Source organism: Antechinus flavipes, chromosome 3 (assembly GCF_016432865.1).
Source record: "Antechinus flavipes isolate AdamAnt ecotype Samford, QLD, Australia chromosome 3, AdamAnt_v2, whole genome shotgun sequence".
Taxonomy (NCBI): Eukaryota; Metazoa; Chordata; class Mammalia; order Dasyuromorphia; family Dasyuridae; genus Antechinus; species Antechinus flavipes.
The window spans coordinates 50,960,851-50,982,484 of NC_067400.1; the positions used below are offsets into that span (position 1 = coordinate 50,960,851).

General features: G+C 33.3%; 1 protein-coding gene across 1 annotated transcript in view; it reads left to right on the forward strand.

Annotated features, from left to right (window-relative positions):
* Nucleotides 1-21,634, forward strand: part of ATR (ATR serine/threonine kinase) — a 107,210-nt gene that overhangs the window by 52,154 nt on the left and 33,422 nt on the right. The window contains exons 25-31 of the mRNA XM_051983343.1: nt 3,541-3,661; nt 8,752-8,889; nt 13,242-13,452; nt 16,929-17,107; nt 17,477-17,641; nt 18,884-18,975; nt 21,419-21,510. Of these exons, the coding sequence (XP_051839303.1) occupies nt 3,541-3,661; nt 8,752-8,889; nt 13,242-13,452; nt 16,929-17,107; nt 17,477-17,641; nt 18,884-18,975; nt 21,419-21,510 (998 nt within the window). The remainder of the gene's footprint in view (nt 1-3,540; nt 3,662-8,751; nt 8,890-13,241; nt 13,453-16,928; nt 17,108-17,476; nt 17,642-18,883; nt 18,976-21,418; nt 21,511-21,634) is intronic.

Here is a 21,634-nt window from a genome sequence, read left to right on the forward strand (position 1 = left end):
ATTCTGCTCCAACCTTTTACCTTTACTCTGTATGTATCGCCCTGCTTCAGGTGTGTTTCCTGTAAACAACATATTGTAGGATTCTGGCTTTTAATCCAGTCTGCTGTCCGCCTCCGCTTTATGGGGGAGTTTACCCCATTCACATTTAGGTTAAAATTACTTATTCTGTATTTCCTGCCATCTTTTTAACCCCAGCTTATACTTTTCTCCTTTCCTTCCTTCTCACCCCCCTACCCAGTATTAAACTTGTGAGCACCACTTGCTTCTCACAGCCCTCCCTTTTTAGTATCCCTTCCCCTATCTTAACCCTTTTCCTCACAATTTCTGTATTCCTTTTGCTTAGCTTACTCCTTCCCTTTTCACTTTTCCCCTCCGACTTTTCAGTGCAGTGGGAGACGTTTCACCATAAATCAAATATATCTAATATTTTTCTCTTTAAGCCAATTCTGATGAGAGCAAGATACACACTATGTTTATCTCCCTCCATTTTTTCTTTCAGATATAATAGGTTTCCTTTGTCTCTTTGTGAGATGTAATACCCCCACTTTACCCTTTTTCTGGTACAATTTCCTTTCCACCTCTAATTTCTAGAACAAATTATACATGTGTTCTTTATATATCTTTATAACAGAAATATAGTTCCAAGATTTCTTTTTATCTTTTTAGGTTTCTCTTGAGTCCTATATTTGGATATCAAACTTTTTGTTTAGTTCTGGTTTTTTAATCAGAAATAGATGAAATTCATCTATTTCATTGAATTGTCCATCTTCTTCCCTGGGAAAAAAATGCTCATTTTGGCTGGCTAAGTTATTCTTGGCTACATACCAAGTTCCTTAGTCTTTTTGAATATCAGATTCCAGTCCCTTAAATCCTTTAATGTGAACACTGCTAGATCCTGAGTAATCCTTATTGTGACTCCTATATATTTGAATTGATTTTTTTCTAGCAGCTTGTAGTATTTTTTCCTTGGTCTGATGGTTCTGGAATTTAGCTACAATATTTCTTGGAGTTTTGATTTTTGGGTCCCTTTCAGTAGGTGATCGATGAATTCTTTCAATGTTTATTTTACCCTCTGTTTCTATAACATCTGGGCAGTTTTCTTTGATAATTTCCTGGAAAATAGTGTCTAGGCTCTTTTTTTTTTTAATCATTTTTTCAGGGAGTCCAATAATTCTCAAATTCTCTCTCGTAGATCTATTTTCCGGGTCTGTTGTTTTCCCAAGAAGGTATTTGACATTTTTTTTCCATTGTTTCATTTTTTTTGGTTTTGCTTGAGTGATTCTCGGTGTCTCCTCAAGTCATTCAATTCCATTTGTTCAATTCTAATTTTTAATGAATTATTTTCTTCACTCACTTTTTTTATATCTTTTTCTAATTGTACAATTGAGTTTTTAAGTGAGTTGTTTTGTGCTGTGGAATTTTTTTCCATTTCGAAAAAAATTTTTTTTTTTTTAGAGAGCTGTTTTCTTTTTCCAGTTCACTAATTCTGTTTTCCTTGGTGTTGTTTACCTTTTCCAATTCACTTCTGCTTTTCAAGGATTTGATTTCTTTATCTACTCTATCTTTAAACAAGTGGGATGACTTATCCAGGCTCTCTTGCCAAGCTTCGTTTTCCTTTTCCCATTTTTCTTCTAGCTCTCTTGTGAGAGCCTTTTAAATTTCTTCTATGAGAGTCTTGTGTTTTGAGGACCAGATCGTATCCCCCTTGGGGGATTCATCTGGAGACAGTCTGTTTTTAGTCTCATCAGGGTTTAAAGTCTGCTCTCTATCCATATAGAAGCTGTCAGTAGTTAGAGCATGCTTTAATTTTTTGGTCCTTTTGTCAAAGAAGAATCAAAGAAAACAAACTAACAAAAGAACCAGATGCAGTCTGCTTGGGGGGTGGGGCTGGATGGTATTACTGAGCTTCCTCTACAGACTGTGGGAGGCAGCAGCAAGGCACTAGCAGCAATGGCTGTACTGCATCTGCACTCTGCGACTCTGAGAGCGTGCTGAGTCACTCTGTGTGGGTATGGCCAGGTCCTGAGAGATCCTAGCTTTGGGGGATTATAGTCTTTATCTGCTGTGTTTATAGCTTCTCTGCTGATCTCTACTGGCTTGCTGCCAGGGCAAAGTAGCCACACTGTGGTAAAGTTCTCGTTCAGAAACGGCTGAGATCACACCCCATCCCCGTCAGGTCTACTCAGTATGAGCTGCCTGCAGTTTGTGCCCAATCTAACTGTCCCTGCCCACAAGCAAAAAAAGACCTTTTCTGGTGAGTTTCGAGGATATCTTCTGTTGGTGATTATTTGTGGGTTTTTTTCAGTCAAGCACTAATTCCGAGGCCTTGTAATGAAATAAAGTTCTCTGAGGGCAGGAAGGAACTTAGATAGATATGTGTGTCCTCTCCACCATCTTGGCCAGAAGTCCCTTCTTCAACTCATTTTACAAATGAGGAGACTAAGGCAAGCAGTTTAAGTGATTTTCCCAGAATCAAAACAACTACTAAGTGTCTGATGCTGGATTTGAAATCATGAAAATGAATCTTCTTGATTTTACACACCCAATGTTCTACTGAGCCACCTAGCTGCTATCTTCTCTCCATACTTTAATAGATCTCAATCAAAATAAAAATATAAGTTCATCCTTACATCATAGTGGATATCATTTCCTAGAATGATAATTTCAATTTTTCACTCTTATTATTTCTTTTCTGAAAGATAAGGTAATGCTTTCTATAGCCTCTCTAGGAGAGGATTTTGAAATTGGTATTATAGAGAAGAAAATTTAAGATAAGATTTTTTTATTCTCCTAGTTTTTTATAAGCCCAGTATTCCTGCTTTAGTTTAATTTACCTTCTTTCCAGTCTCAACTAGTTAACCAGACTTGATAGTTAATGTGTGACAATTCTCTGACTCTCATCATTGATATCTCTACTTATTTGTGTCTGCTTATTATGTAAGCTGGGAGTATCACGAGACGAGAAAAATTCTGACCTCCTCAGTAAATAGTTGGAGGGAAATGTTAATTTAACTCGTAGTTTTTATTGAGCTAATCAGATGGTATTGACAGTATGACATATACTAATTATAATATATATCTTATCATTTGAATAGTGAAGGACAAATCATAGAGTTCTATTGTTGCTTGGATTCTAGATAAATGGGGAAGTAATAGTCTGTTGTAGGACTAATTTTTCAACCACTATTTAATCACATATACCAGATTTTTCTTTCCCTAGAAAAATCCATTTTTTGACAATCCTGATTCCAACTTTTCAGAAATGTACATTTAAGTTAAATCAAGTTCACAGAGCATTATTAGATCTGGTGCTAAAGTTGAATTATTAAATTTACTTTTTTCAAAGGTTGTTTTAAAAGATAGGTGTAGGAAGATTTTACACAGTATTCAGAATCTAAATATAATTTTTGTTGAAACTCTAGAGAAAACTGACTAGTATTATTTCCTTATGGTACCATTTTTACCAGTCTTAAAGTATCTCATCTTAAATTTTAAATATGTTTAATTTGACTTGTTCTAAATTACATTTCAAATTTATAGGTATAAGAGTTCTCAGAAGGCCACAGACTGGTCAACAGTAAAGAAGCCAATTTACTTAAGTAAATTAGGCAACAACTTTGCAGAATGGTCAGCATCTTGGGCGGGTTATCTTATAACAAAGGTAATACTATATATTTTTTACTTATTATAAAATGAAAGCAAAACTTGTGGATAAAATCAGAGTCTTTGTGTTTAGCCTACAATTCAATGCTCACTAATATTTGTTCATGTCTATCATGATGATAGTAGAGACAAATTCTTTAGAATTTTCCCCCAATGTTTACTATTTAGTAACTGGATACAGAGATAGTAGAAATTCCCAAGAAAGATATATCTTTTCTTACTTCTTACTGGTGATTCAGATAGGTACAAACAATATTAGAAAGGATTATTGCTAAGGATTATGAAGTCTTGGCAAATAAACTGAAGAATTTAGGAATATGGTATTTTCATCACTGATTGATCAAAAGCATAGACTTTAGAAAAGTAACTGCTGATCAATTAGAGAGCAACTGTGAATGAGTTTTTATTTCTGAACAGTAGTTTAAAATGTAGGAATGGCAGCTTCCTTGTCAGCAATGTCATCTATCTGAAAAGGATATGTGCCTTGCATATCTAATCTTGCATATCTAATCAAAAGAATTTAAATTAAAAAATAAGGAATATGGAAGGGAAAACAGACTACTTCATTCCAGCAAACTTAATACCATAACAAGTAGCTACAGTAAGAGAGGAAGATATCCAGAAATTCAGTAGAATAGAAAAATTCAAAGATGAAACCATCAATAAGATTTATCTAATGGCTTACAGATTTATATAAAATTGCAAAGTATGGCTCTAACTCAAAGTGAATTGGAAATCTATAAGTAAAGACTCATTTAACAGCTACCATGTAGCAGTAAGTGCTGGGGACACAAAAAAGGGCTAAAAACAAAACAAAACAAAAACCAACACAAAACAAAAAACCCCAAACCAACTAACATACACAATCCCTGCTCTCAAGGAGTTCTGAGTCTGATGGGGAAGGCAACATGGAAAGCACTCTGTACATGTAAGAGATACTTGGGATATAGTAAGGTCACATCAGCGTGAAGTCCTTCCCCTTAAGAGCCATCGGGCAGGGTTTCTGGCAAAAAGGAGCCACTGGAGTTTCCTAAAGGGACATGGGAGGCCCTTCCCATTGAGGGAAGAGTAATCAGTCAGGCTTGGGAATGCCTTGGGATTCTGGCCCTTGTTGCATTGGCAGTAGTCCAGGCATGTGGTGGGTGAGGCCTTGCGCCAAAGAGGGGCCCGGCCCTGTTGGGAGAGTTGGTAACAGAGAAGAAATGTTAGAAGGGATAACTGGTAGAACACATTTGCTGTTAAAGCAAAGAAAGTCGGGGAGGGGAGGGGAAAGGCAAGGCGGAAAGGGAGATTACGAAGTCGGGATGAGGCCGACATTTCAGGCCTGGATGAATGTCATGCGAGAATCAGAAGGAGGAGACATTTTTAGGGGAAAGAAAGTTGCATTTTGGACTTAATTAATTTAAGGTAATTTATAGAATATTCAGCTAAGGATGTCTAATAGACATTTGAAAATTTAATACTGGAAGTCTGTAGATAAATAGATCTAAGAGATATTTGTATAGAGATCATTAAACTTCCAAGACCCAAAGAAGTCATCAGTCAAAATAGCTTAGAGGGAGAGGAGAAAGGGGCTTTGTAACATTTCCTAGTACACAGATTTGCAAAATTTAGACTATTTTCTATAGCACTCCTGTTGTTTTCTGTGTCTTGAGAATAGTGTCAGAAAAACTAAATTTAAGGAAACTGCCAAAGCTGGTGAGAAAAAATGCATAGATTTTTTTTTTTTTAAGCATGTCCAATCTATTACCAAGGTTTGTTTTATCATATCCTTCTCTCCTTTGACACTACCATCACCCTGATGCAAATCTTCATCACCTTATCTCCACCTCTCCCCACACATGCTCTGCCAGTTATTGATCTGCATCCTTGACATTGCTCACAAAAAATTCTGTCTCCTGACTGGTCATTTTCTCTAGTAGTTCTCCATGTCTGCAATGCTCTCCTTCCTCTTGGCTTCATTCATGTCCCAACTAAAATCCACCCTTTTACAGGAAGCTTTTCCTGATCCTTCTGAATTCTAGTGCTGTTGATTATTTCCTGTTTAGTTCTATATAAATATAATTTATTTGTACTTGGTTGTTTACATGATGTCTCCCCTATTAGATTGTAAGTTTTTCAAATCAAGGACTGTCTTTTACCTTTCTTTGTATCCCTCATCTTTAGCAGGTGCTTTATAAATGTTCACTGATTGAGGAAAAAAAGCTTCATAGATGAGACAACACTACTTACATGGGAAAAAGATGTGTAATTGCTCAATTTTTATTTTGGTTCTGCTTTCTTTGCCATGAAAAGTTACCTTTGAAGTGGAAAGGTCTGAACAAAAATGATTACTGGGAATTGAAAGTCCAAGTTAAATAGAGAATGTTAAGAGAAGCTTCTTGCTGTCTTTGCAGAGTTTATCACCTGGCCTGAATTTTCTGAAGCAAAGCCTTCCATATTGGCATTGTCTGTAATTGCAACAGAGATTTCAGCACAGAAATGGATTGACGGCAGGAATAGAAAGTAAAATTAACATTCTAAGATAAAGTAGGGAGATCTGACCTGGTAGGGAGATCTGACCTGGTAGGAACTTATATCAATGCCTCTAAATGAATATACTGCAAACTAGCATTCTTACCTAACCTGATGATCAAAAGTGGAAATGGATTGTATCAAGATATGCTGCTTGTCCATTGAAACAATTCTCCTCTGCCTGGATAGATAAGTGTTCAAAGTGTCAGTTCAGGTATAGTCTTGTAATTTTGCATTAGAATTCCACTTGCAAAGTCACAAGACTGCACCCTGAATTTACACTTTGAATACTGATCCCAGTCTACTTGTATTTGGTTCAGCATACTGATTGATTGTGGATAGTCTTGAGGGCAAGTTGTGATCTTCACTTTACTTGTAAGAGTCGGATGTGAATGTGTTTCGAATCGCATTAGTATTACTAATGCTCAAGACTATATAAATAACCTTGTTAAGTCTTATATTTCTAGATAATTCCTAATTAATAATAATCTAGATAATTCTGAGGATTTGTGGGTTTTTTGTTGATTTTATATTTAAATCTGATTATAAAAATTCTATAGTATTCACAAATCTGCTAAATTTGTATTCAGCATTATCCTAGGAAACAAATATCTTTAATATACAAAATCATTTTAGTTTCATAGTCAAATCCCTTTGAGAAAATTCATTTCTATCATACAAGTACCTCTCTCAGTAGTCTTCCAATCTGAAACCTTAGTTGTCCTTCTTTAAAACAGTATATGCTGGAATTTGCATCCAGCTTTGAAATTAGGATCACTGGTGGTTTTGATTAAGAGATACAGATGATCTATGCTATTTTAATCAAAGACAACTTAGAGAAATTGAAGTGATTAATTCTCCAAATTTAAGTCAGCACCGATACAGTCAACTATGATAATCGGTATTCTTATAGATATCTAACTGAACATAGCTTAACTTATACAAAAGCACTAAGTAGTTCAGACTTTACTTTGACTCATGGAAACACTTTCCTTTAAAGATAAACCAAAGAACCAAAGCATGTCTCTTCTGGCTTGTGGTACATTTTGTTAAACTATTCTGTAGGTAAACTTTGCTTATACCTGATTCATTAAAGAACTTCTTTTCTAATTGAGCAACACAAACATATGTTGGCAGTAATAACTGAAAAAAAGAAACTGATCTATAGGAAAATAGTTGGGAAATAAAAACAGAGAAAGAAAAATCTTGGGAGAAAAACGTCACATTATATCCCTTAAAAGGAATTTTATTTTGCAATCACTTCTCCATCATTTGCCAATTCTGTATTAATTGTGGCAAATCTAAATTTTAGGCAAAAGTCCCTCTTACATAGCACATTTTATTCACTTTTCCAAGTACTCATGGAATGCATTAATTTTATTATTAGCCTAAGCCAAAAAATAATTATAGAAACAAAATTTCTGTAAAACTGCATGTTCTGAAAATAAATATAAATGGTTTGTATTGACCATGGAATAAGTGAAGGGGAGTGAGTCAAGATAATAATCCATTATTAAGCTACTCCAGTAGCTTAGTTCATAGAATTGGGTTAGTTCATATCACTTTTTATCTGTTGATGTGAATAATCAAGATATAGCTACATGTCACTAGGAAGCAACATAATCTAGTGGAAACCAGGCTATAATAATAATTATATATATTGGAATCAGGAAGCACTTGGCTTTGAATCCTCCCTCAGATACTTATGTATGTACATTTCACCGTCTTCCCCTCACCTCCGTAATCTTTAAAATGGACATAGGTCATTCTCTTCTCACTGTACCGTTGTGATGATGTGATAATGATATTAAGATGGTGTATGTAAAACACATGATGATAATTATCACTGTCTCCATCACTGCTATTAAAGAAATAATAATATATTATGAATGATAGAATAAAAGTAAAATTTTTTAATATCTCATGGATAAATAAGCATTTTGTTCAGCTTTTTTCAAATATATCCATCTCTTTGTGACCTCTCTTTGAGAGACTTTTTTGGCAAAACTACTGCAGTCTTTGGCCATTCCTTCTCCAGCTCATTTTACAGATGAGGAAACTGAGGCAAACGGGTTGAAATGACCTGCCTAGAGTCACACAGCTAATAAAGTGTCTGAAACCAGATTTGAATTGAAGAAGATGAGTCTTCCTGATTCCAGATCTGGCATTCCTTCCGCTGTAGTCACCTAGCTGTATCTTTATAGTCTTAAAGGAAGCCTTGAAGGGAGGCGATGTAGAAGAGGGAAAGAAGGGTTAGGCTGTTGGTGAGGCCCTAGAGATAGTCTGGGGAATTAGTTGAATTGAGAGTGAAATGAGTATAGTAGGGCCCTTAATGAAATAATGGTTCTGGCCATGGACTCTCCTTTCAGGAGAGTAGTTCTGGAAGTGAAAGCATATTAAAGTAGGCAAGGCTGCTGGAGAAGATATAGACTAGGACTGAAGAGTGAATTGAGTTGGAAATCCATAAATTAGCTAGATCTTGTCTTTTTCTATTACACATTGTTTTCCTTTGTGTCTTCAGATTTTTAAAAGTAATACGCATACTAAAATCTTAATTTTATCTGGGAGTTATAGGTGCGTCATGACCTTGCTAGTAAAGTGTTTAACTGCTGTGGAATTATGATGAAGCATGACTTCAAGGTGACTATCTATCTTCTTCCACATATTCTTGTCTATGTTTTGCTGGGATGTACCAAAGAAGATCAGCAAGAGGTGAGAGATTTCATATAGCTTGTTCTTTGAATATATATATGTATATATATATTTGCATAAACTCAAATACTGTCAGACTTAATTGATATAGTTTAATTTTGTTGAACTTTTTTTTTTCTTTTTGTTACAAAGGATTGCTAAATGAAGAAGCAACCTATATTTAGAAAGTATTATAAAAGATATTTTAAAATTTTCAGAAATAAAATGTTTAAAAAAAAGTGATGTCTATATTGATTTGGTTTCATGGAGGAAGTATGGCATAATGGAGAACTTTGGACTTCAGGTCACAAGAATTAGGATTAGATTCTGGCTCTTGTACATATATGGTAGCTGTGTGAACATGGGCAAGTCACTTCAACTCACAGAGCCTCAATTTTTTCATTTACTAAATGGCAATAAAAAAAAAAAGTCCAATAACTCCCTTGGCCAGTTGTGAGAAAAATGTTTTGCAACCATTATAGTTTTATATAAATAGTTATTGAAGCAAATCTTTGAAGCTTTTACTGGATCAATCTTATATAAAAATGAAACTTTGTTCTGTTTGTCACAGGTCTGTCTTAAAGTCACCTCTGTCACATATGCAAAATTGAATTAATTTTCCTTCTCCCCAAAATGCTTTTTTCTTTCCAACTTCCTTTTGTAACAGGTATACTACCTTTAGTAGGCTTCTAGAAAGAGATGGTGATGTTATGCTTTAAAAAAAAAAAAAAAAAAAAAAAAGATTTTTATTGCTTGTTTGCTTTTGCATCACTTACATTTTCCCATATGTCTCTCTTTTCCGTATCCCTCCCAGAGAATCATTCTGTATGAAAAAAAATTTTTAAATTGGAAGAAAGAAAAAATTAGGAAAGCAAAGTAAATGTCTCAGATTATCTTGTAGAACATAGGACAGATGATATGTCATGGACCCCACTTGTGAAGTGACCCATTTGACTGTTAATCCCTTCTTCATTCTGTCTTCAAGTTCTTTTAGTTTCCATTCTCAATCTAGTCTTTGTGTTGCTTACTTCTGCTTCGTTCTGGGGTTGCAGGAAGTTACTCTCCCTCCCACCCCCCCATCCCCGATCTCCATTCTTTCTCCTCTCAGATAATACCAGGCTTCCCTTTCTGGTGCACTGTTCTTTCCACATCTCTGCACACCCACAAAGGAATCCCTTTCCATCAGCTTTCTCAGCCTTAGGCCAGCTTTGTTGTCCCCTCACATGCCCCATGACCTTTCCTGTCTTTCTGGCTTTACCTCTTTTTTCCTTTAATTGGGGATGTTCTCTGAATCTTTAAGGCCCTGCTCGGGGGTCAGCTCCTTAATGAGCCCTTCTGTGATTTCCCTGCCTCGGGAGCATCTTTCTTCCTTCTCTCTCATCTCAAATCCAGGTTTCCCTTTTTACTCCACCTTGCTGAGTCTCAATTTCTAATCTATAAAATGGGCATGGTAGTATATGGATAGACTACCTCATAAGAGTGTTGTGAGAAAAAAATTGTAAAAGTTAGACTACTGTTTAAATGAGAATGGTTGTTGCTAATTGAAATAATTGCCTAATCTTTATAATAAAGTCAGATTTAATTTGGTTAGCTAAATTTAGTCATTTAAAACAAACATTTCCAAAGAACACTGATTAAGTCCAATGAAATAATGCAGAATGGAAGAGAAAGAAACTGAAAATGCTTTATCTATGTAAAATTGGCTTCCTAGGACAGGTTATGACCTTATCTAAAAAAAAAGTATTGTTTTAGTTATTAAAACTCTGTGGCCATTTTGGCTCTCAATACTTTTTCCTAATGAAAAAGATATTTGCTATTTGAGTTTTAATTTATATCATGTGCTGATAAAATTTGAAGGTATTAGATGTTTGATATTTTTAAGAAATATAAACAGGCTATTAGTGTATTTTTCAGTCTTTTAAAATCTTTGTTTCAAGTACATTGAGGAAAGATATTTCTGTCAAATATCATTGACTTAGGCTTCATTAATGCCATTATAGTCATTTTGTTGTTGCTTGAAGACTTATAAAAATAAAGATCTGCCAAGGTGTACATTGATCACATTTTTGGAGGTATAGTTGGGGACATTGGAAATAATGGGCCTTTTATCATTTTTCATACATTTAGAACTCATCAGTTTAGGAGGGGAAATGTTATTTCTTAGCTTTTTATCACAAATCAACTTTATTTGGATTTCATTCAATATAAATTTTGAAGGTTTTTCTTCCATCTGTTGTGAGGTCCTCTATATTTTTTTGGTCATAAATCCAATAATAATTTATTTAGAATATACAGCATATGTTTGGAGCATATTTCAATATTTTGTTATTTTTAGATCACTTGTATTGCAGTCCTTTTTTGATTCATTCTGTGTGGATTTTTTTTTTTTTAATTTTCACCTTGTGTGGTTCTTCCATCTTTTTATAAATGCTCCATAGGGGCATTTATAATATTAGATCCATTCTGATTTTTTTTCTCCTTACCTTTTCTTGTTCTAGTGTACTATCAAGGCTTCTCATTTTTTGCTATGTAAACTTTGACAGTTACTTTAAAAAGTCATATAAGTCATTTGTGCTTGTATTTTCTGAGTCATTATGGTAACACATTGCAGGTTATTTATGTCCATCATTGGACTTTCTAGTTTCCTTTAGATTCGTTGTAATTTTTATTTTTTCTTTATAGTGATGTCTTATTTTTAGTCATTAGTTTTTTAATTCAGTTTTATTTTATATTCAGCATTAGATTCTCTCCTTGTCTTATCTCTTCCTCTATTCCATTGAGAAGTTGAGAAATACAAAGTCCATCACAAATAGAAAGTTGTACAAAAAATTACCAGAGTAGCCATATTTTCCCTATCACCACCACCCTTGCAAATAAGAGAAAGAGGAAAAATATATGTTTTATTCTGAATATGGATAGTATTTTTCATCGTGACTTCTTCAGAACTATAGCGTATCATTCTGTTGATCCAGAGTTGTTACTGTATAATATAAATTGTTCTCTGGTTCTGCTCATTACTTTCTACCAATTCATACAAATCTTTTTTTGTTCATCTGAAACCATCTCCTTCACCATTTCTTACAGCACAGTAGGATTTGATCATATCCATATACCATAACTTGTTCAGCCACTTGTCCTATTATATAACTCCTCAATTTTCAATTTTTTGTCTTCAAAAAAGAGTTTTTATAAATATACATGCATCCTTTTATAAGTACGTGTCCTTTCCTTTTTTTTTTTTTTTTTTTTTTTTTTTTAATCTTTGTAAGATATACGCCTTATATCTGTGCTGGTCAAAGAATATGCACTGTTGGCTTTTGGAGGATAGTTCCAAATAGTTCCAAAGTCATAGCCATATAAATAGCATAGCATTATTGAAGAATTTTGTTTGATGCTTGGGTGAATCCATGATCTCATCTGCAGAGATACTTCTGCAATACAGATAGCAATTCAGCCATTTCTTTTTCATCTCTGTGATTCTTGTCATTGTTATCCCATAAATCTTCCATAATAATTCCATCTGAAATACTGAAGTTTTCTTTAGAAGCACATGAGTTGGTTTTTTTTTTTTTTTTTTAAATTGATTGACAGACCCCTGATATGGGACTGGACTGTCTTCTTTTAACGTTATACAATTACTGTCATGATATTGTATAGTTTTATGTTGATAATTTGTGGTAATTGAGTGACTGAATTTTAATTCTTTTGATTTGTATATTTGTGTATATGCATATACACATTAATTAAAAAGTACTTGTTGAGTAATTGACTCCCGCATGTGTGCCCAAAAGCTTTTTACTGACAAAGGTGTGTGAGCAAAGACATTTAGAAAATATAGTTATACAAAATAAAATAGAAATTCCTTTGCCTGGTACTTAAAACATTTCACAATCTGATTATTAACATTTATTATGTACAATTCAAATTCCTTCCTTTTGTATCTTCTGTGGTTTTAAGACTCACTAAGCTATAGAGATTTGCTGAACTCCTCCTCTTTCTGACTCTATATATTTAGGCAAGATATTATCATAACCAAAAGGAATGTTCTCTATGTGTATCATTTGAATTCTTTTTCATTTCTTCATTACTCAAGTTAGGTGCCACTGGCTCCATGAATCCTTCCCTGATCCTCCCAGTTGAATTTTTTTTTTTAATTACTCTTCATCTTATAGCACTTTGTTTAGATCTTTTTTTTTTTTCTTTTATCATAAAGTCTGGTATGTGATTTCAGTGCTTACAATACGCCTTTTTAGATTGTAAGCCATTTCAAAGTAGCAACTGCAGCTTTTTACATTGTTGTTATTTTAGCACCCAATATACTGTCTTGCTTATATTAGGAGTCTAAATATGTCTGTAAAATATTTTCTTTACAGGTGTATGCAGAGATTATGGCAGTTCTAAAGGATGATGATCAGAATAATATAAGACTTCAGGATAGTGCATCAGACTTGAGTCAACTGAGTACACAGACTGTGTTTTCCATGATTGATCATCTCACACAGTGGGCTAGGCACAAATTTCAAGCACTTAATGCTGCAGAAATTCAGTCTAGCAAGTCAAATAGAGAAAAAGTAGAACCAAAGAGTGAGTGATTATTTTCTGTTTGCCTGTTTCTTCATTGTTCTGATTTCTACTACTCTTTTATTCTGTAACTAGGCTTCCTATACACAGCTGCCAAGTAACATTCCTCAAATATGATTTTTTTAAAAATCTGCTCTTTTGTTCAAAATATTACTATATATTATCTATTCTCTAGTTTATAAAATGGGAAAAGCTTGAAAGAAAAGACACCAACAATTATGTCAGTTTTATATAAAAGGCTTAATTATTGTAAATCTGTTGCTTTAATGATGAAAAACCACCTTATTTAGCAAACACTTCACCCACATGCCAGGGAGAGAAAAATGATAGCCAATGGCAACATTGATTTTTATAACAAATTTTCTTTAAAAAACCGTAAGAGAGAGTTGGTAGAGGATTATAAGCAGTGATAATAATAATAAGTGATAAGTATTGGAAATTAGAGACCAATTTAAGGAAAACTTAGTAAGCCATCATACTAAGCAAAATGAAAATATTATTCAAAATGTATTGAATTGTATTTAAAATGAAATTGAAAGGCTGATAGTAAACATAAAAATGGAAAAGTTTTGGGAAGATTTTATAACAAAATGTCTTTACTAACAAAGATAATGAAGCTCTACCCCATTTGGACTGTAACTTCACTGATCCAGTTGTTGCTATAGAGGACATGGAAAAAGCACTGGAAACAAAGATGAGAAAAGCAAAGGAGGTCCGTATTTAAAGTGGCAAAATTTTGAGGCTACAGAGGGATAAAGTCTTAACATTTTTAAAAGAGAGGAAGCTACCCAAGTCTTGAAAGAAATCTCAGATGTTATTACTATCAAAAAAGGTGCCAAAAGCAATTATTATTAACCCACATTCCTACTTTCCCATTAATATCAAATTCACATGAGATTATCTGAACACACATGAAGACGTCTTTATGAGCATATTGTAAGGGAAAAGGCAGCTTTTGTAAGCAATATTCCATCCTTGATCTCATCTTTATTTTTATCTAATTGACCATGAGTTGTAGAGAATACAAAATCCTATTGTCTTTATTGTTTGTTAAAACTTTTCAAGATTCCTTGAAAGATAACAATAATTTTGATTAGTGTCTTCATTTCAAGCAATGCATGAAAGACATTTACTTAGCAGAGGTATTCACCAGTGTAAAAATTAATAACAGTGATTCTGAATAGTTTGGCCTAACTTTCCAAATAGAGGAAAAACTGTCTGCCATGCAACTAGGTGGTGCAATGGATATAGTGCTGAACCTGAAGTCAAAAAGACTTATCTTTCTGAGTTCAAATCTTGTCCCAGATACTTAGAAGCCAGGTGACCTGGACAAGGCACTTAGCCCTGTTTGCCTCTGTTTCCTCATTTTAAAATGAACTGGAAAAGGAAATGACCTACTAAGCCAATGTCTTGACCAAGAAAACCCCAAATGAGGTCACAAAGAGTTAAACATAAATAAAAATGACTCAACAATAACAGAATTATCCAGATGTACAACCTTTAGAGCTTATAGTGTATTTCATGACTAATTATACACACAAATGTAAACACTGAATATGGACAATGGGGCAGAATAGAGAAAAGTAAATTGCTTTGCTTTTAGGAAATTTCATATTTTGTTAGAAGATCCCAAGCTTCTCTTTGAAACAAAGGCCCACTTTTTTTTATTAATACAAATATCCTTTTAGTGGTTTGCAAGAATGTAATTCTCTGAGAAATTTAGTTAAAGATCAGTAAGAGGGCCAGTGGAGTGCCATCACTCACTATGAATGTGCTGCAACTTTCATAGGCTCAGACAAGAATTGACAAAGAAGTGACATAAAAGGTATTGAAGAAACATAGCAACAAAAAAAAATGGGAATTCTTTCATGATCAAAACAAGAAATAACTCTTGGATAATGTCCCTCTTCTATTGATATCCCTGAGATGTCAGGAAAGCTCCAGGAAGGCCATTACACATTTGGAAGTCCCCACAGTGAATTTATTGGAATTACATGGGATAGTTATAATCTATACCCGTAGAGGGAATACCCACATAAAAGAGTCATAGATCAAATGAGTCAGCCTGCATGTAGTGTCCATATTTCTCAGTCACTGAAACATTTTCAAATATTTTCTTTTTGTTTATCTTCTTCAGTTACCTCCTTCCTACTTAGATAACACCTTTGCTATACTAAGAAAGCCCTAAAATAATTTATGTTATTTTTAATGGATTGATATGTTGCATAATATTTTTTTCTAAAATTATTTCAAGTGGTCTTCCCTCCTGCCTCCTTTAACTGGAATTTTTACAACTCCAGATTGTAGTTAGGGGTTATATTTTGTATTTCTTTAATATGTTCCCATTAGTGCTTGATATAGTACAGAGCATTCTGAAGGCATTCCTATATTTTTTAACTAATCTCCCATATATTTTCTCTCCAAACCATCACTCTCTTAAAAATCCCTATCAGAATCCAGAAATAATACCTGCATCCTTGCCTGTTACTACCCAAGGTTACAGGTAAAGGAAATTGCATTTTAGCAGTTTTAATGAATAATTATTGTTGGTTTTGAACCATTGTCAGCATTTCTGCAACAAGCAGATGGAATAGCAGGTCATGTGATTTGTCCCAATCATCTTACTCTACACAGTATGAAAATATAAAAAGCCTTTCTTTTATGAATGATACTACCATGAAACAATATTTAGTAATGAAGCACATCCTCATTATTCTTCTATTTGCCAATGTTATTGGCTATGTTTTCTGTTTCAAGCACAGAAGGTTGTGCTTTTCTAGAAGTAATATTTTATATTTGTATAATTCTTTATAATTTTAAATCTGTTTTCACATAAGTGATCTGGGCAGCTGTGTAATATAGGAGAAAGAAATATCTTTGGGGACTGAGGGTTTGAGTTCAAATTTTGACTCTTGACACTATCGTGTGACTCTGGGCAAGTCACTTGTCCAGAACCTCAGTTTCCTTATCTGTAAAACAAGGATATTGGTTTTAATGGCCCCTGAGATCACCTCTTTAGAAATCTATGAATTTTTTTATCTCATTGGATGTTTGTAGTGACCTTCCAAAGTATATACATGGCAGTCAATATTCTGCCAATTTGTCAAATGTTTAAAAAGGGCTTAATCATATGCATATTAGTGCTAAGAGAAATACAGACAAAGTGTCTTCCCTCTTAAAGATTGGAGTTGATCACAAATGTTTTACAAATAAAGAACTGAGAGAGAAGTAATGCAATTTGCTTACAGTCACAAAACTATAGTAGAATTAGTAGAAGCCAGCTTTCTAGATACTTTTTCATTTCCTCTGCAATATTTCTCTGTAAGCATTTCTATACTGATTAATTGCATGCACTTAAAGTATGTAGATTAATTTGTTTAAGAAGACAGATTCAACTTTGGTGACTTCAACATTAATTTATTAATTATATCTTGTCAGTTTTTAATTACTACATTGTCTTTTTTTTTTTTTAAACACAGCATCTACTGTGGACTATGAAAATTATCACAGTGTGGCACGTTTTCTTGATCTTATACCTCAGGACACACTAGCAGTAGCTTCCTTTCGATCTAAAGCATACACAAGAGCGGTGATGCATTTCGAATCATTCATTACAGAAAAAAAACAAAATATTCAAGAGCATCTTGGATTCTTACAGGTTTGAAAATAAAATATTGCAATACTGACATGATAATGAATATTTTTAACAATTCCTATGCCAGATAAGATGAAAAATAAAATAAAGTGACATAATTTCATGTTTATCTGATTCAGAAAGGTCTTCAAGATGTTGTAGTTACTAAAATGTTTATTTTTATGAACATATGTATTTTGCTATAGTTAAGCATCTCTGAATGTACATTAATACAGTTTTAGCAATGCAGTACCAGAGTAGGAGTAGGGCCAAAATGTTGCTTGTGAAAAGTAATTATCCTTTCACTCATAATCTTTTTTAAGTATGGAAAAAATCTTAATTGACCTTTGCATTTACAATTGTAACTTTTTTAAAAATCAAATTTGCACATAGAAATTATATGCTGCAATGCATGAACCAGATGGGGTGGCTGGAGTAAGTGCACTTCGGAAAGCAGAACCATCTCTAAAAGAGCAGATCCTTGAACACGAAAGTATTGGCTTACTACGAGATGCCACAGCTTGTTATGATAGGGCCATTCAACTAGAACCTGACCAGGTAAGATAAAAGTTGTAGAGTAAGGCAGTGCTAAGAATACGGAATTAGCAGTTTGGGAGTCCTGGGTTATAATGCTAGTTCATGGTTAATCATCAAATCTTAGTTTTCTTATTTATGTAATTGGCAGGAGGGGTTGTGCTATAATACTATAAGGATTCACATACATTTATATATTTTTATTTCTTTTCCATGATGATAACCGAATTGAGTTGTTATGAGGATCAAATGATATGATATATGTAAAAATACTTTGAAAACCATGGCTTCTATATCAAAATTGTAATGTTTGGTAGAATTTTGCTTTTAAAAGGCATGTGTCATTATGTATATCTCTGTATATATAAGTATGTACATACATACAATAATTATTCACATGTGTTTTCTGTGTAAATAAATACAGACACATACACACAGATAGACCCATCTAGAATATTTCTAGATGCATCGGAATAACCCAGCTTGTAAAGAACAATGGAGCTCAGTTGTGAGCATGCCTCTCCTCCCATTCTCCTCTAAATTCCTTGAAAATAACTGTTTGTATTCAGTATAACTGAGTGTTCTCGCTGATATTTTTCACATAAGTCTCCTAAATATTCTGTTGTCTGGCTTCCCACCTCATTAACTTATAAATTTCTCTCTACAAAGTTACCAGTAAATCTCTTAATTGCCAAATCTAATGGCCTTATCTTGAGCCTTTTTCTCTTGACTTTTGAAGCATTTAATGCTGTTGACTATTTGTCCCAGATTTAATGATGTTCAGTTTTGGTTCTCCTTCTTACTATCTGACCATTTTTTCTCAGTCTTCTGTGTTAAGATGTCACATTCACTAAATATGGGCATTTCTAAGGGTTCTCTTTTAGACCTCCTTTCTCTTTACACTCTCTCACTTGATCTCATTATCTTCCATGGGTTCAATGATCATTCCTACAAAGATAATTCCTACATATGTAAGACTCTCCAGTTTTAGTTTTTGTATCCCTCATGTATAGCACAATGCCTGACTTATAGTTGGTGCTTGATAAATGCTTATTGATTGATTACTTAATTATCTTGCTAAATCAACCAGTTGTTAAACAAAAAATAATCAGAGAATGGTAGATGATATTTTTTATTACATTATCATTTAAGTAATTTAGTGTTCACTTGATTATAACCATATTTGATATTTTAAATATTTTTCAATTTAGTTCACTTGATATAACTATGATTGTTTTGATATTTTAAATATTTTTCAATTTATAGATCATTCATTATCATGGTGTAGTGAAGTCCATGTTAGGTCTTGGTCAGTTGTCCACTGTAATCACTCAGGTGAATGGCGTGCATGCTAACAGGTAATTTTTTTTAAAGGAATAATTTTCCTTGTCTTCTCTACCTCAGAAATCTCCACCAAGTAATTTCGGGAAATAAACTATCTTCAAAAGTTACAAAACTTGTAAGACTTGTGCTAGTCAGCATAAATTGTTTCAAAAAAGACATTTTATTCCACTTCATAATAATAATTTCCATTTATATGATGTTTGAAGGTTAGCAAAGTACTTTGTGTATATTATCTTATTTGATCCTCGCACCCTACCTTTTGACTTAACCTCCTGATTAAGGAGTTGCATGCTATTTCTAAAATAGCCTTTTATGGAAATAACTCCTATGCACAGAGTTCTTACTAATTTTTTTGGTGCTTTTTAGTCTTAATACCTAAGTTATTTGTAGTTTGTTTTTAAAGACCTTTTTCAGATAGCAACCATTATCATCATTAATTAGAGCTTGGTCCTACAAATTAATAGCAATATCATAGATACATTAATGTGATACAGTTTACAGTATCTCACAATAACTCTTTGAGAATATTAGTCTATAAACTATGAATTCCAGTTTATAAGTGAGGCAGCTGAGACTCAAGGAGGTTAAGTTTTATGATTTGAACCTCTTAGAAGTCCAGTGATCTTGTGTTGTGCGATTTAAATCTTCTGGTAGGAAATTTACAAGAAGATTTTGCATTTAAAGCTTTATTTTAAAAATGATGGTGACAAGTAAAAGTGCTAGACCTAATTTCTAGTATATTATCAATAGAAGACTTTGAAGAAGCTACTATTTAGCCAGTTAAATTTTTTTTTTCTGTAGAAAGTATAGTTTAAAAAAAAAAAAGTAAATCTCTTTGAAAAAGTAAGCTAAAAAACAGTTTCTTGCAATAAATTAAGTGTGGATAAATGATATTAAAGTGTGGTTTCCAGAGTAACCTTGAGTAAGAAAAAATTAGGAAACATCTCTGGTATTACAGACTCACATTCAGTTAACCTGTATAATATATCTCACCTTCATCTTAAATGCCAAGTAATATATAATAAAGCCAGTATCAACAGAAAACTCATTCCACCTTCCAGAAAGAGACAGGGAAGTAATAAACATAAATACACATGGCTCTTGGACCACTTATTAATTCAAGGAAGCAAATAATTTTTTCTAGGTTCCACAGATTATATATGAAGCTGTTGGTAGTTCATTTTTATATAATCACAAGGACCTAGTTTGTTTCCATAAATGAAAAAAGAAAATAGAGTTCTATTGGTTAAAAAATACTATTTTGAACCTAGCATTATATTTCTTTAAACCTTGCTATAAACTGTATTATGTTTATATTTGAAGAGGTAAATGAATATATATGCTATTAATTTTTTAAACTCTTTATTTTCAAAATATATGCATAGTTTTCAACATTCACCCTTGTAAAACCATGTGGTCCAATTTTTTTCTACCTTCTCTCCTATTTCCTTCCCTAGATGGCAAATAATCTATGTTAAACATGCAATTCTTCCATACAGATTTCTACAATTATCATGTTTATGCTGTTACTTTAACAATTTTTGATAGAAAAAGCAAAAGTAACTAGTTACTTGGCTTTATTCTTGTTCTCTGCAATATTTGCCTTGAGAAAGCTTCTCTAATTGATCATAATTCAAGATCCAAATATCAAAATTATAATTATAGTGCCTTTGAAAGAAAAAGCCAACTCTTATGAGGCAAGCTTTGCAAACAAAGTGACAGAATATGTCATGAGTACTTATCAAATAAGTACTTTAAGAGATTTGTTTGTACTTTAAAAAAAAAAAAAAATGTGTCATTGACCACTGAGTTTCTTCCTACTTTTAAATTTGATAATGATTTTCTTCCACCCCCAGGCAACTGGGGTTAAGTGACTTGCCCAGGGTCACACAGCTAGGAAGTATTAAGTGTCTGAGGTCAGATTTGAACTCAGGATCTCCTGACTTAAGGACAGGTGCTCTGTCCACTGCACTACCTAGCTGCTCCGGCTTTTCTCTTTTTTAATCCTTGTTTCCAATTCAAATAGTTGCTTCTTTTTCCAAAAAATCTATATAATTTTACTACAACACTCAGTGTATTTCTTTACTTGCATTTCCTAGTAGTAGTAGTATCATGCAAGATAGAGCTTATCTTTTTGTATATGTATCCTCAGAACTTAGGACAGTGGTTTATTGATTAATCAATAATTGTCTTTTTATTTAAAGCAAGCAACTAACTAATCATAGTGACAATTTAATATGTCTTCCTAGAGCTAGGATTTATTCTTACAGCAGAGATTAACAGATCTATAGGAACAACCAGTGTGGGAAAAATTTGCTTAGGAATAAGGAAAATTTGGAAATCATGATATAATTTCTGGACATTTTGCAGCTAAACACTTTTGTGTGAATCTTTTTAAAATCTCCATTTAGAGCTTAAGTAGAGTGATTGATTGGATTGGTTTTTTTTCCCTAATAGGTCTGAATGGACAGATGAATTAAACACATACAGAGTGGAGGCAGCTTGGAAACTATCACAGTGGGATTTAGTGGAAAACTATTTGGCAGCAGGTAAAAATGGATGTTGAAATATAAGCAGTTTTAATATACTTTAAAAATTCTGACTTTACAAGTAGCCAGTTGGTAGTTAGTCTTTCCATCTGTCCTGCTGTCTTTTTTCCATTTAGATACTTTA